This window comes from Myxine glutinosa, chromosome 1 (assembly GCF_964187855.1).
Source record: "Myxine glutinosa chromosome 1, kmMyxGlut1.1, whole genome shotgun sequence".
In the NCBI taxonomy this organism is placed as follows: Eukaryota; Metazoa; Chordata; class Myxini; order Myxiniformes; family Myxinidae; genus Myxine; species Myxine glutinosa.
Window position 1 is genome coordinate 378,417,925 of NC_136261.1, and position 15,806 is coordinate 378,433,730.

The 15,806-nt window shown below is 34.8% G+C and overlaps 2 protein-coding genes across 5 annotated transcripts in view; both read left to right on the forward strand.

Moving 5' to 3' along the window:
* Positions 1 to 14,698, forward strand: part of LOC137418166 (uncharacterized) — a 56,891-nt gene extending 42,193 nt beyond the window's left edge. Inside the window, exon 7 of the mRNA XM_078770231.1 lies at positions 13,809 to 14,698. Coding sequence (XP_078626357.1) covers positions 13,809 to 13,883 — 75 coding nt within the window. The 3' untranslated portion in view covers positions 13,884 to 14,698. The remainder of the gene's footprint in view (positions 1 to 13,808) is intronic.
* Positions 1 to 15,806, forward strand: part of LOC137415872 (E3 ubiquitin/ISG15 ligase TRIM25) — a 732,877-nt gene that overhangs the window by 252,798 nt on the left and 464,273 nt on the right. The window lies entirely within an intron of this gene.

Here is a 15,806-nt window from a genome sequence, read left to right on the forward strand (position 1 = left end):
TCCGGTGCCCTGCAATACTGCAGTGCAACTTATCAAAAATAAATTGGGAGGGAGAGGTGTGCAATAATTGATTGATTAATTGCATAATTAAAATCAACAAAAGATTATCATAAAATATTTTTTTAATCAACTGGCTAATAGCATTACTAAACCACCAGTGCTTCATCCGAAGATGTATCTTTTAGAAATTTAATTAAATATGTCATTATTAAAAATTAAATAATTAATTGATTAATCAATAAATAATTAATCTATTAAATTATTAATCAATAAATCAAAAATATCCTTTATAGTCACACCACTTGGTCACTGTCATGTCCAAATATTAGCTTCCTCGCTCAAAAGGTGCCTGAGATATTGCCCAGATGAGAAAGAAAATAAATAAATGATTAATAATGAAAATAAATAAATAATAATCATAAAAAAATTAAATTATTAATCAATTCGCCAATGAAACACATAAACCACCACCATTTCATCAGAATCTAAGTTGAATTTCTTTTGTTGTTGTCATTAATTGAATAATTAAATAATTAATCGATTAATTGATTAATTGATTAATTAATAAATCAAAAATAGCCTTTGCAGCCAAATCACCTGGTCATTGGCATGTCCAAATATCAGCTTCCTAACTCAAAAGGTGCCTGAGTTAATGGTCAGAAGAGAAAGGAAATTTGATGAATTAAATAAGTACTTAATTAATCGCTAATAATTAAATAACTCCTCAATTAATTGATTATTCAAAAAACAAAAAATAATGTTTTTGAGAAAGGACTTGCTCACTACTGTGCTGAAATTTCAGCTTCCTAGCTCAAAGAATGGCTGAGATATCGTCCGGACAAACAAACAAGAAAACAAACAAACAAACAGAGTGAAAACTGAGTCCTCCCTTTCAGCGTGAGTCACTGCCGAGCCCCCTTCGGTGCCCAGCAATGACGATTTGCAATGCCTGGAGATGGCATAGGAAAGGTGTGGTGTACAATAATAATTAAAAAATGAAATTATTAATCAATTCGGTCACAGAACACATAAACCACCACCATTTCATCAGAATCTGTAACTGAATTTTTTTTATTTTTTTAGTACTTAATTGAATAATTAAATAATTAATCGATTAATTGATTCATTGATAAATCAATAAATCAAAAATATCCTTGATAGCCACATCACTTGGTCACTCATGTCCAAATATTAGCTTCCGAGCTCAAAAAGTGCCTGAGATATTGGCCAAATGAGAAGGAAAATAAATAAATGATTAAGAATGAAAATAAATAAATAATAATCATAAAAAAATTAAATTATTAATCAATTCGGTCAGAGAACACATAAACCACCACCATTTCATCAGAATCTGTAACTTAAAAAAAAAAAAATTCAGTCATTAATCGAATAATTAAATAATTAATCGATTAATTGATTAATTGATTAATTAATAAATCAAAAATATCCTTTGCAGCCAAATCACCTGGTCATTGGCATGTCCAAATATCAGCTTCCTTACAAAAGGTGCCTGAGTTAATGGTCAGAAGAGAAAGGAAATTTGATTAATTAAATAAGTACTTAATTAATCGCTAATAATTAAATAACTCCTCAATTATTTGATTAATCAAAAAACAAAAAATACCGTTTTTGAAAAAGGACTTGCACACTATTGTGCCGAAATTTCAGCTTCCCAGCTCAAAGGATGGCTGAGATATCGCCCGGACAAACCAACAAACAAGAAAACAAGAAAGAAAACAAACAAGTACACATACATTCAAAGTACACCGCCCCCATGCCAAATAATTAAATATCCTCCAGCGCGGCATTGTAGGGGCGCCTCCGGCGCCCGGCAATACCGCAGTGGAGCTCATAGAGGCTGCATTGGGAGGGAGAGATGTACATCTAATTGATTGATTAATTGTATAATTAAAATCAATAAAAGATTATCACAAAATATTTTCTTAATCAATTGGCTAATACCATAACAAAACCACTTGTGCTTCATCCGAAGATGTATCTTTTAGAAATTTAATCAAATAAGTCATTAATAAAAAACTAAATAATTAATTGATTAAGCAATCAGTAATTAATCGATTAATCAATAAATAATGAATCGATGAAATGATTAATCAATTAATCAAAAATATCCTTGATAGCCACATCACTTGGTCACTGTCATGTCCAAATATTAGCTTCCCAGCTCAAAAGGTGCCTGAGATATTGGCCAAATGAGAAAGAAAGTAAATAAATGATTAATAATGAAGATAAATAAATAATAATCATTAAAAAATTAAATTATCAATCAATTCGGTCACAGAACACATAAACCACCACCATTTCATCAGAATCTGTAACTGGGGGAAAAAAATTTATTTTAGTAATTAATCGAATAATTCAATAATTAATCGATACATTGATTAATTGATTAATCAATAAATCAAAAATATCCTTGATAGCCACATAACCTGGTCACTCATGTCCAAATATTAGCTTCTGAGCTCAAAAGGTGCCTGAGATATTGGCCAAATGAGAAAGAAGATAAATAAATGATTAATAATGAAAATAAATAAATAATAATCATTAAAAAATTAAATTATTAATCAATTCGGTCAGAGAACACATAAACCACCACCATTTCATCAGAATCTGTAACTTAAAAAAAAAAAAAAAATTGTCATTAATCAAATAATTAAATAATTAATCGATTAATTGATTAATTAATAAATCAAAAATAGCCTTTGCAGCCAAATCACCTGGTCATTGGCATGTCCAAATATCAGCTTCCTAACTCAAAAGGTGCCTGAGTTAATGGTCAGAAGAGAAATGAAATTTAATTAATTAAATAAGTACTTAATTAATCGCTAATAATTAAATAACTCATCAATTAATTGATTAATCAAAAAACAAAAAATATCGTTTTTGAGAAAGGACTTGCTCACTATTGTGCCGAAATTTCAGCTTCCTAGCTTAAAGGATGGCTGAGATATCGTCCGGACAAACAAACAAGAAAGCAAGAAAGCAAGAAAGAAAGAAAGAAAACAAGAAACCAAGAAACCAGAGTGAAAACTGAGTTCTCTCTTTCAGCGTGCGTCACTGCCGAGCCCCCTTTGGTGCCCGGCAATGACGATTTGCAATGCCTGGAGATGGCATAGGAAAGGAGCGGTGTACAACAAGTACACATACATTCAAAGTACACCGCCCCATGCCAAATAATTAAATATGCTGCAGCGCGGCATTGCCGGGGCGCCTCAGGCGCCCGGCAATACCGCAGTGCAGCTCATTGAGGCTGCATTGGGAGGGAGAGGTGTACACTAATTGATTGATTAATTGTATAATTAAAATCAATAAAAGATTATCACAAAATATTTTCATAATCAATTAGCTAATCGCATAACTAAACCACTAGTGCTTCATCCGAAGATGTATCTTTTAGAAATTTAATTAAATAAGTCATTTATAAAAAATTAAATAATTAATTGATTACTCACTAAATAATTAATCGATTAATCAATAAATAATTAATAGATGAAATGATTAATCAATAAATCAAAAATATCCTTGATAGCCACATCACATGGTCACTCATGTCCAAATATTAGCTTCCCAGCACAAAAGGTGCCTGAGATATTGGCCAAATGAGAAAGAAAATAAATAAATGATTAATAATGAAAATAAATAAATAATAATCATAAAAAAATTAAATTATTAATCAATTTGGTCAGAGAACACATAAACTACCACTATTTCATCAGAATCTGTAACTTTAAAAAAAAAAAAGTTTTTGTCATTAATCGAATAATTAAATAATTAATCGATTAATTGATTAATTAATAAATCAAAAATAGCCTTTGCAGGCAAATCACCTGGTCATTGGCATGTCCAAATATCAGCTTCCTAACTCAAAAGGTGCCTGAGTTAATGGTCAGAAGAGAGGAAATTTGATTAATTACATAAGTACTTAATTAATCGCTAATAATTAAATAACTCCTCAATTTATTGATTAATCAAAAAACAAAAAATACAGTTTTTGACAAAGGACTTGCTCACTATTGTGCCGAAATTTCAGCTTCCTAGCTCAAAGGATGGCTGAGATATCGTCCGGACAACCAAGGCAACAAACAAACAAACAAACAAGAAAGCAAGAAAACAAACAACCAGAGTGAAAACTGAGTACTCTCTTTCAGCGTGCGTCACTGCCGAGCCCCCTTCGGTGCCCAGCAATGACGATTTGCAATGCCTGGAGATGGCACAGGAAAGGAGCGGTGTACAACAAGTACACATATATTCAAAGTACACCGCCCCCATGCCAAATAATTAAATATCCTACAGCGCGGCATTGCTGGGGCGCCTTTGGCGCCCGGCAATACCGCAGTGCAGCTCATTGAGGCTGCATTGGGAGGGAGAGGTGTACACTAATTGATTGATGAATTGTATAATTAAAATCAATAAAAGATTATAACAAAATATTTTCATAATCAATTGGCTAATCGCATAACTAAACCACTAGTGCTTCATCCGAAGATGTATCTTTTAGAAATTTAATTAAATAAGTCATTTATAAAAAATTAAATAATTAATTGATTACTCAATAAATAATTAATCGATTAATCAATAAATAATTAATAGATGAAATGATTAATCAATAAATCAAAAATATCCTTGATAGCCACATCACTTGGTCACTCATGTCCAAATATTAGCTTCCCAGCTCAAAAGGTGCCTGAGATATTGGCCAAATGAGTAAGAAAATAAATAAATGATTAATAATGAAAATAAATAAATAATAATCATAAAAAAATTAAATTATTAATCAATTTGGTCAGAGAACACATAAACTACCACTATTTCATCAGAATCTGTAACTGAAAAAAAAATTTTTTTATTGTCATTAATCGAATAATTAAATAATTAATCGATTAATTGATTAATTAATAAATCAAAAATATACTTTGCAGCCAAATCACCTGGTCATTGGCATGTCCAAATATCAGCTTCCTAACTCAAAAGGTGCCTGAGTTAATGGTCAGAAGAGAAAGGAAATTTGATTAATTAAATAAGTACTTAATTAATCGCTAATAATTAAATAACTCCTCAATTTATTGATTAATCAAAAAAAAAAATACCGTTTTTGACAAAGGACTTGCTCACTATTGTGCCTAAATTTCAGCTTCCTAGCTCAAAGGATGGCTGAGATATCGCCCGGACAAACAAACAACAAAGAAAACAAGAAAGAAAACAAGTACACATACATTCAAAGTACACCGCCCCCATGCCAAATAATTAAATATCCTACAGCGCAGCATTGCCGGGGCGCCTCCGGCGCCCGGCAATACCGCAGAGATTATCACAAAATATTTTCTTAATCAATTGGCTAAAAGCATAACTAAACCCCTAGTGCTTCATCCAAAGATGTATCTTTTAGAAATTTCATTAAATAAGTCATTAATAAAAAATGAAATAATTAATTGATTAATCAATAAGTAATTAATCGATGAATCAATAAATAATTAATCGATTACATGATTAATCAATAAATCAAAAATATCCTTGATAGCCACATCACTTGGTCACTGTCATGTCCAAATATTAGCTTCCCAGCTCAAAAGGTGCCTGAGATATTGGCCAAATGAGAGAAAATAAATAAATGATTAATAATGAAAATAAATAAATAATAATCATTAAAAAATTAAATTATTAATCAATTCGGTCACAGAACATGTAAACCACCACCATTTCATCAGAATCTGTAACTTAAAAAAAAAAAAAAATTGTCATTAATCGAATAATTAAATAATTAATCGATTAATTGATTAATTGATTAATTAATAAATCAAAAATAGCCTTTGCAGCCAAATCACCTGGTCATTGGCATGTCCAAATATCAGCTTCCTAACTCAAAAGGTGCCTGAGTTAATGGTCAGAAGAGAAAGAAAATTTGATTAATTAAATAAGGACTTAATTAATCGCTAATAATTAAATAACTCCTCAATTAATTGATTAATCAAAAAACAAAAAATACCGTTTTTGAGAAAGGACTTGCTCACTACTGTGCCGAAATTTCAGCTTCCTAGCTCAAAGGATGGCCGAGATATCGCCCGGACAAACAAACAAGAAAACAAACAAGTACACATACATTCAAAGTACACCGCCCCATGCCAAATAATTAAATATGCTGCAGCGCGGCATTGCCGGGGCGCCTCCGGCGCCCGGCAATACCGCAGTGCAGCTCATTGAGGCTGCATTGGGAGGGAGAGGTGTACACTAATTGATTGATTAATTGTATAATTAAAATCAATAAAAGATTATCACAAAATATTTTCATAATCAATTGGCTAATCGCATAACTAAACCAGTAGTGCTTCATCCGAAGATGTATCTTTTAGAAATTTAATTAAATAAGTCATTTATAAAAAATTAAATAATTAATTGATTACTCAATAAATAATTAATCGATTAATCAATAAATACTTAATAGATGAAATGATTAATCAATAAATCAAAAATATCCTTGATAGCCACATCACTTGGTCACTCATGTCCAAATATTAGCTTCCCAGCTCAAAAGGTGCCTGAGATATTGGCCAAATGAGAAAGAAAATAAATAAATGATTAATAATGAAAATAAATAAATAATAATCATAAAAAAATTAAATTATTAATCAATTTGGTCAGAGAACACATAAACTACCACTATTTCATCAGAATCTGTAACTTAAAAAAAAAAAAATTTTTTGTCATTAATCGAATAATTAAATAATTAATCGATTAATTGATTAATTAATAAATCAAAAATATCCTTTGCAGCCAAATCACCTGGTCATTGGCATGTCCAAATATCAGCTTCCTAACTCAAAAGGTGCCTGAGTTAATAATGGTCAGAAGATAAATGAAATTTAATTAATTAAATAAGTACTTAATTAAACGCTAATAATTAAATAACTCCTCAATTAATTGATTATTCAAAAAACAAAAAATACCGTATTTGACAAAGGACTTGCTCACTACTGTGCCGAAATTTCAGCTTCCTAGCTCAAAGGATGGCTGAGATATCGTCCGGACAACCAAGAAAGAAAACAAGAAACCAGAGTGAAAACTGAGTACTCTCTTTCAGCGTGCGTCACTGCCGAGCCCCCTTTGGTGCCCGGCAATGACGATTTGCAATGCCTGGAGATGGCATAGGAAAGGAGCGGTGTACAACAAACAAACAAACAAACAAACAAACAAGAAACCAGAGTGAAAACTGAGTACTCTCTTTCAGCGTGCGTCACTGCCGAGCCCCCTTTGGTGCCCGGCAATGACGATTTGCAATGCCTGGAGATGGCATAGGAAAGGAGCAGTGTACAACAAGTACACATACATTCAAAGTACACCGCCCCATGCCAAATAATTAAATATGCTGCAGCGCGGCATTGCCGGGGCGCCTCTGGCGCCCGGCAATACCGCAGTGCAGCTCATTAAGGCTGCATTGGGAGGGAGGGGTGTACACTAATTGATTGATTAATTGTATAATTAAAATCAATAAAAGATTATCACAAAATATTTTCATAATCAATTGGCTAATCGCATAACTAAACCACTAGTGCTTCATCCGAAGATGTATCTTTTAGAAATTTAATTAAATAAGTCATTTATAAAAAATTAAATAATTAATTGATTACTCAATAAATATAATTAATCGATTAATCAATAAATAATTAATAGATGAAATGATTAATCAATAAATCAAAAATATCCTTGATAGCCACATCACTTGGTCACTCATGTCCAAATATTAGCTTTCCAGCTCAAAAGGTGCCTGAGATATTGGCCAAATGAGAAAGAAAATAAATAAATGATTAATAATGAAAATAAATAAATAATAATCATAAAAAAATTAAATTATTAATCAATTTGGTCAGAGAACACATAAACTACCACTATTTCATCAGAATCTGTAACTTTTAAAAAAAAAAATTTTTTGTCATTAATCGAATAATTAAATAATTAATCGATTAATTGATTAATTAATAAATCAAAAATATCCTTTGCAGCCAAATCACCTGGTCATTGGCATGTCCAAATATCAGCTTCCTAACTCAAAAGGTGCCTGAGTTAATAATGGTCAGAAGAGAAATGAAATTTAATTAATTAAATAAGTACTTAATTAAACGCTAATAATTAAATAACTCCTCAATTAATTGATTATTCAAAAAACAAAAAATACCGTATTTGACAAAGGACTTGCTCACTATTGTGCCGAAATTTCAGCTTCCGAGCTCAAAGGATGGCTGAGATATCGTCCGGACAACCAAGAAAGAAAACAAACAAACAAACAAACAAGTACACATACATTCAAAGTACACCACCCCATGCCAAATAATTAAATATGCTGCAGCGCGGCATTGCCGGGGCGCCTCAGGCGCCCGGCAATACCGCAGTGCAGCTCATTGAGGCTGCATTGGGAGGGAGAGGTGTACACTAATTGATTGATTAATTGTATAATTAAAATCAATAAAAGATTATCACAAAATATTTTCATAATCAATTGGCTAATCGCATAACTAAACCACTAGTGCTTCATCCGAAGATGTATCTTTTAGAAATTTAATTAAATAAGTCATTATAAAAAATTAAATAATTAATTGATTACTCAATAAATAATTAATCGATTAATCAATAAATAATTAATAGATGAAATGATTAATCAATAAATCAAAAATATCCTTGATAGCCACATCACTTGGTCACTCATGTCCAAATATTAGCTTCCCAGCTCAAAAGGTGCCTGAGATATTGGCCAAATGAGAAAGAAAATAAATAAATGATTAATAATGAAAATAAATAAATAATAATAATCATAAAAAAATTAAATTATTAATCAATTTGGTCAGAGAACACATAAACTACCACTATTTCATCAGAATCTGTAACTTAAAAAAAAAAAAGTTTTTGTCATTAATGGAATAATTAAATAATTAATCGATTAATTGATTAATTAATAAATCAAAAATATCCTTTGCAGCCAAATCACCTGGTCATTGGCATGTCCAAATATCAGCTTCCTAACTCAAAAGGTGCCTGAGTTAATGGTCAGAAGAGAAATGAAATTTAATTAATTAAATAAGTACTTAATTAAACGCTAATAATTAAATAACTCCTCAATTAATTGATTATTCAAAAAACAAAAAATACCGTATTTGACAAAGGACTTGCTCACTACTGTGCCGAAATTTCAGCTTCCTAGCTCAAAGGATGGCTGAGATATCGCCCGGACAACCAAGAAAACAAGAAACCAGAGTGAAAACTGAGTACTCTCTTTCAGCGTGCGTCACTGCCGAGCCCCCTTTGGTGCCCGGCAATGACGATTTGCAATGCCTGGAGATGGCATAGGAAAGGAGCGGTGTACAACAAGAAACCAGAGTGAAAACTGAGTACTCTCTTTCAGCGTGCGTCACTGCCGAGCCCCCTTTGGTGCCCGGCAATGACGATTTGCAATGCCTGGAGATGGCATAGGAAAGGAGCGGTGTACAACAAGAAAACAAACAAACAAACAAACAACCAGAGTGAAAACTGAGTACTCTCTTTCAGCGTGCGTCACTGCCGAGCCCCCTTCGGTGCCCAGCAATGACGATTTGCAATGCCTGGAGATGGCATAGGAAAGGAGCGGTGTACAACAAACAACCAGAGTGAAAACTGAGTACTCTCTTTCAGCGTGCGTCACTGCCGACTATTTCATCCCCCTTCGAGCCCCCTTCGGTGCCCAGCAATGACGATTTGCAATGCCTGAGGATGGCATAGGAAAGGTGTGGTGTACAACAAGTACACATACATTCAAAGTACACCGCCCCCATGCCAAATAATTAAATATCCTACAGCGCGGCATTGCTGGGGCGCCTTAGGCGCCCGGCAATACCGCAGTGCAGCTCATTGAGGCTGCATTGGGAGGGAGAGGTGTACACTAATTGATTGATTAATTGTATAATTAAAATCAATAAAAGATTATCACAAAATATTTTCATAATCAATTGGCTAATAGCATAACTAAACCACTAGTGCTTCATCCGAAGATGTGTCTTTAAGAAATTTAATTAAATAAGTCATTAATGAAAAATCAAATAATTAATTGATTAATCAATAAATAATTAATCGATTCATCAATAAATATAATTAATCGATTAAATGATTAATCAACAAATCAAAAATATCCTTGATAGCCACATCACTTGGTCACTGTCATGTCCAAATATTAGCTTCCCAGCTCAAAAGGTGCCTGAGATATTGGCAATATGAGAAAGAAAATAAATAAATGAGTAACAATGAAAATAAATAAATAATCATTAAAAAATTAAATTATCAATCAATTCGGTCACAGAACACATAAACCACGACCATTTCATCAGAATCTGTAACTGGAAAAAAAAATAAAAAATTAGTAATTAATCGAATAATTAAATAATTAATCAATTCATTGATTAATTGATTAATCAATAAATCAAAAATCTCCTTGATAGCCACATCACTTGGTCACTCATGTCCAAATATTAGCTTCTGAGCTCAAAAGGTGCCTGAGATATTGGCCAAATGAGAAAGAAGATAAATAAATGATTAATAATGAAAATAAATAAATAATAATCATAAAAAATAAAATTATTAATCAATTCGGTCAGAGAACACAAAGCACCACCATTTCATCAGAATCTGTAACTTTAAAAAAAAAATTTTTTTGTCATTAATCAAATAATTAAATAATTATTCAATTAATTGATTGATTGATTAATTAATAAATCAAAAATAGCCTTTGCAGCCAAATCACCTGGTCATTGGCATGTCCAAATATCAGCTTCCTAACTCAAAAGGTGCCTGAGTTAATGGTCAGAAGAGAAAGGAAATTTCATTAATTAAATAAGTACTTAATTAATCGCTGATAATTAAATAACTCCTTAATTAATTGATTAATCAAAAAACAAAAAATAAAGTTTTTGACAAAGGACTTGCTCACTACTGTGCCGAAATTTCAACTTCCTAGGTCAAAGGATGGCTGAGATATCGCCCAGACAAACAAACAAGAAAGAAAGAAAGAAAACAAACAAACAAACAAAGAGTGAAAACTGAGTACTCCATTTCAGCGTGCGTCACTGCCGAGCCCCCTTCGGTGTCCAGCAATGACGATTTGCAATGCCTGGAGATGGCATAGGAAAGGTGCGGTGCACAACAACCTGAGTGAAAACTGAGTACTCCCTTTCAGCATGCGTCACTGCCGAGCCCACTTCGGTGCCCAGCAATGACGATTTGCAATGCCTGGAGATGGCATAGGAAAGGTGCTGTGTACAAAAACAAACAACCAGAGTGAAAAATGACTACTCCCTTTCAGCGTGCGTCACTGCCGAGCCCCCTTCGGTGCCCAGCAATGACGATTTGCAATGCCTGGAGATGGCATAGGAAAGGTGCGGTGTAAAACAAGAAAACAAACCAGAGTGAAAACTGAGTACTCCCTTTCAGCGTGCGTCACTGCCGAGCCCCCTTTGGTGCCCGGCAATGACGTTTTGCAATGCCTGGAGATGGCATAGGAAAGGTGCGGTGTACAACAAACAAACAAGAAGATGTCATGCGGAGCACAATACTTGCAAAATCTACCTCCCACCTCCCCCATGAAAAAAAATTCCATTGATACAGCAAATTGTCCATTTCATCAAGATTAAAATTGACAATCTTGGTCAAAGCTCAGGTTAATAGGAAGAAAAGTGACGATTTTTCAGATGAAAAATGATGATTTTGGAAGGTGGTCCTTGAATTGACCTTTGACCTTTGGACCTCAAAAATAGTTAGTTTCCCTATTTAGTGACTCAATTAGCAAATGCTGTTCAATTTTCAATTCAATCAGATGAAAATTGAGGAATTTTGAAAATTGGCCTATGTTGACCTTTTGGCCTATGTTGACCTCAAAAATACTTGGTGGTTGAATTCAGTGACCAGATATGCAAGTCCACTTCAAATTTCAAGTCAATTGGATGAAAATTGGGGATTTTAGAAATGTGGCCTGTGTTGACCTTTTGGCCTATGTTGACCTCAAAAATACTCGGTGGTTGAATTCAGTGACCAGATTTGCAAGTCGTCTTCAAATTTCAAGTCAATTGGATGAAAATTGAGAATTTTAGAATTTTGGCCTAAGTTGAATTTTTGGCCAATGTTGACCTCACAAGTATTTGGTGGTTGAATTCATTGACCAGATATGCAAGTCCTCTTCAAATTTGAAGTCAATTCGATGAAAATTGAGGATTTTAGAATTTTGGCCTATGTTGACCTCAAAAATATTTGGTGGTTGAATTCATGGACCAGATATGCAAGTCCTCTTCAAATTTCAAGTCAATTGGATGAAAATTAAGGATTTTAAAAATCTGGCCTATGTTGACCTTTTTGCCGATGTTGACCGCAAATACTTGGTGGTTGAATTCAGTGACCAGATATGCAAGTCCACCTCAAATTTCAGGTCAATCGGATGAAAATTGAGGATTTTAGAAATTCAGCAATGTTGGTGACCTTTGGCCTATGTTGACCTTTTGACCCCAAAAGCAATAGGCTTCTTGATTTTGACGAAACCTACCATTTGGTAAAGTTTCGTGAAGTTTGGTTGAAAATTGTGACCTGTCGGCCGGTGACAAACAAACAAATGAAAAATCACTCGCAAGGCGACACTTGTCAAAACAGAACAAAGTGGATTGGCACTCAGTGGAGCATCCTTTTAACCTCAAAAATAGTTGGTGGTTGAATTCAGTTGGCTGATATGAAAATCCTATTCAAATTTCAAGTCAATCGGATGAAAATTGAGGCTTTTAGAAATTTGAATAAAGCGGTTGACCTTGGGCCTATGTTGACCTTTTGGCCTATGCTGATCTCAAAAATAGTTGTTCCTTGAATTCAGTTAACCGATGTGTATTCCCCATTCAAATTTCAAGTGAATCGTATGAAAATTGAGGATTTTAGAACTTTGAAATTGTTGTTGACTTTTGTCCTATGTTGCTCTTTTGGCCGATGGTGATCTCAAAAATAGTTGGTGGTTGAATTCAGTTTGCTGATATGTAAATCCCATTCAAATTTCAAGTGAAGTGGATAAAAATTGAGGATTTTAGAAATTTAAAAAATGTGATTGACCTTTGGCCTATGTTGACCTTTTTGCCGATGCTGATCTCAAAAATAGTGGGTGATTGAATTCAGTAAGCCGATATGTAAATCCTATTCAAATTTCAAGTCAATCAGATGAAAATTGAGGATTTTAGAAATTTAAAAAAAGTGGTTGACCTTTGGCCTACGTTGACCTTTTGACCTTTAACCCCAAATATATATAGGATTTTGTCGGACCACGGACTCTGCCATTTGGTAAAGTTTCGTGAAGATCGTTTTAAAATTGTGTCCTGTAGGCAAGTATAAGTGAGCGGACAGACAAACAAACCCACAAACCGGAGTGAGCAATATACTTGGAAAAATAAAATAAATTTTTTGCCAAGTAACAAACAGACAAACAGACAGACAGACAAACAGACAGACAGACAGACAGAACCACAAACGCAACCGACCAATATACTTGAAAAATCTTTGATTTTGCAAGCAACAACCAGATTGAAAACTGAGTACTCCCTTTCAGCGTGCGTCATTGCCGAGCCCCCTTCGGTGCCCGGCAATGACGATTTGCAGCGCCTGGAGGTGGCATAGGAAAGGTGCGGTGCACAAAAACATGAAAGCAACATGCCTCAATAAAACATCTACATTTGCTTTAAAAGTGCAACACAAAGTTGTTTATACAGGATTTCATATAACACATATTAACACATGCTCTCTGGATGTTTTTGCAGCACACACCTGTTTCTGGAAAGAATGCGGAGGAAGAGACCGAGAATCATGAACTTGAAAACATGACACTGCCGTAAATTGGACAAGTGAGGGAAATTAAAGAGGAGCTGGGCTTTGGCCAAAAAGAACACTGGCCAAAGTGACAGCAAAGAGATAACAAAAGAGTAGCTGGAGGAAATCAGAAATGAATTGGGTTTTTCCGAGAGTTATGTGCACTCACATATATCTCTGGTGTTGGCTTAGCGGTTAGGGTGCCGGATTGGGATCTTAGGATCCTGAGTTCGAATCCCGGTCGATCGCTGAATTAACGCCAGGGGGGTTGACTCAGCCTGTCATCCTTCTGAGGTCGGCAAATTGAGTACCAGCTTGCTGGGTTGAATGATGAGCTCGTTTGGTGGATGTCCGGTCTTACTGGAACAACGGCAGCGAGTTACTGCATGAACCAGCAGCACCTGTGGTATGCTGTAAAATAAGGGCGGTGCACTATGGATATTCCCTGTGCATCCGGCCAGCCGCTGCACCACACTTCCCTTCCGGTTTGTCGGGCTTCGGCCTGCCATTGGACTTTGGGTTGTTTGGCGAGAGGGAGCGACTGACTTCTCCGCAAGGCCTGTTGCTCCTAAAACGTTCGCGCAGTCTGTTACCTAACACCAACGCCGTAACGGCGGGGCGACATGATGATGATGCGCATTCACCTCGAAGCTGTTTAGCCTGAGTTTGAATCCTGGCCCTGATATAAACTGTTATATTGGTGTTTCACAGTTATGGGGATTCATCAGTGTGTCATCCTTCGGATGGACGTGAATCTGGGTGTCTTTTTTGCTCAAATTACTTGGTGCACGTCAAGCATTCCATGATGTCCTATGCAAAGAATAGGCAAGCTATTCCCAGCACTCTCAACAAATTGCAAATTGCTGTCCTAACTTGCAGAGGGCACTGCGTCAGTGGCAGAGCCAAGCTCCAATGATAAAACCATAAGCCATAGGCTTCTTGTATTGGTTCACGAGTTATCAAGTGACCACTATATTCGTCATGTGTGTGCGTCTGTCTGTGTGTGTGTGTGTGTGTCTGTCTATCCGCAGCCGATGATATCATCCGATCTTGATGAAACTTGGGTGGGAGGTTGATATCATGATCTAGTTGTGTCCTGCCTAGAGTGGGCGTAAAAGATGTCTTTTTAGGGGGTAATCGAGTTCAAGCTACATCTTCTCCAAGGGGTTTGCTGGAATCTGACAGGGGTTTCGGTATTTGGTTAGGCCAATGTCATGTGTCTAGCCCCACGGAGCTCGATTTTTCATTTTCACCCCAAGGTCAAAGTCACAAGGTCACGAAATTTAGAAAAGTCGATTTTTGATTGTTTTATTACATTGTTCGCTTCCTGATAGGGTGAAATGTCGTACATGATCTTATATTATCACATACATCATGAAATACAAGTTTTCCAACAAATTTCAGAATCTTTGACCTTTGAAGGTCACAAAGGTCAAATTTTCAAAGTTTCAGAATCGAACCAAATTTTCGGTATTGTGTAGCTAACTAGTCTCATAACAGATAATACATTCCTATTTATATATTTTGTCAATGCCGGTTTTGACCTTTGTCGTTGAATTCCCCTCACTCGTGAACCATCGTCGTTTCCTGACTTGTCTTGAGTTAGATCTGCGCCGATTTTTTGACTCAGGTATCTTCAAAGATAAGTTCTCCCGGTCGTTTAGTCAGTTTTCTACTGTTTATTTTGTTGTGTATGTGTGTACTGTGTGCTTATAGTTGGGTTTTGTTTTAAAATTAATGCAAATTTGAGATTATTAGTCTGATTTTTCATAGATGTTTTTTTTTTAGGCCTACTCAGTTCCTTTGTTCGTAGTTGTGTGCCCACGATCGTCCTTTCTCTATACTACCTTCAGTCATTTTATTTTGACCCCCTTACTTCCTCCCAATTTTATACCCCATGGTTAATGTCTTTTTTTTTTTCTTTTTTTTTTTTGTATACAAGATCGAGG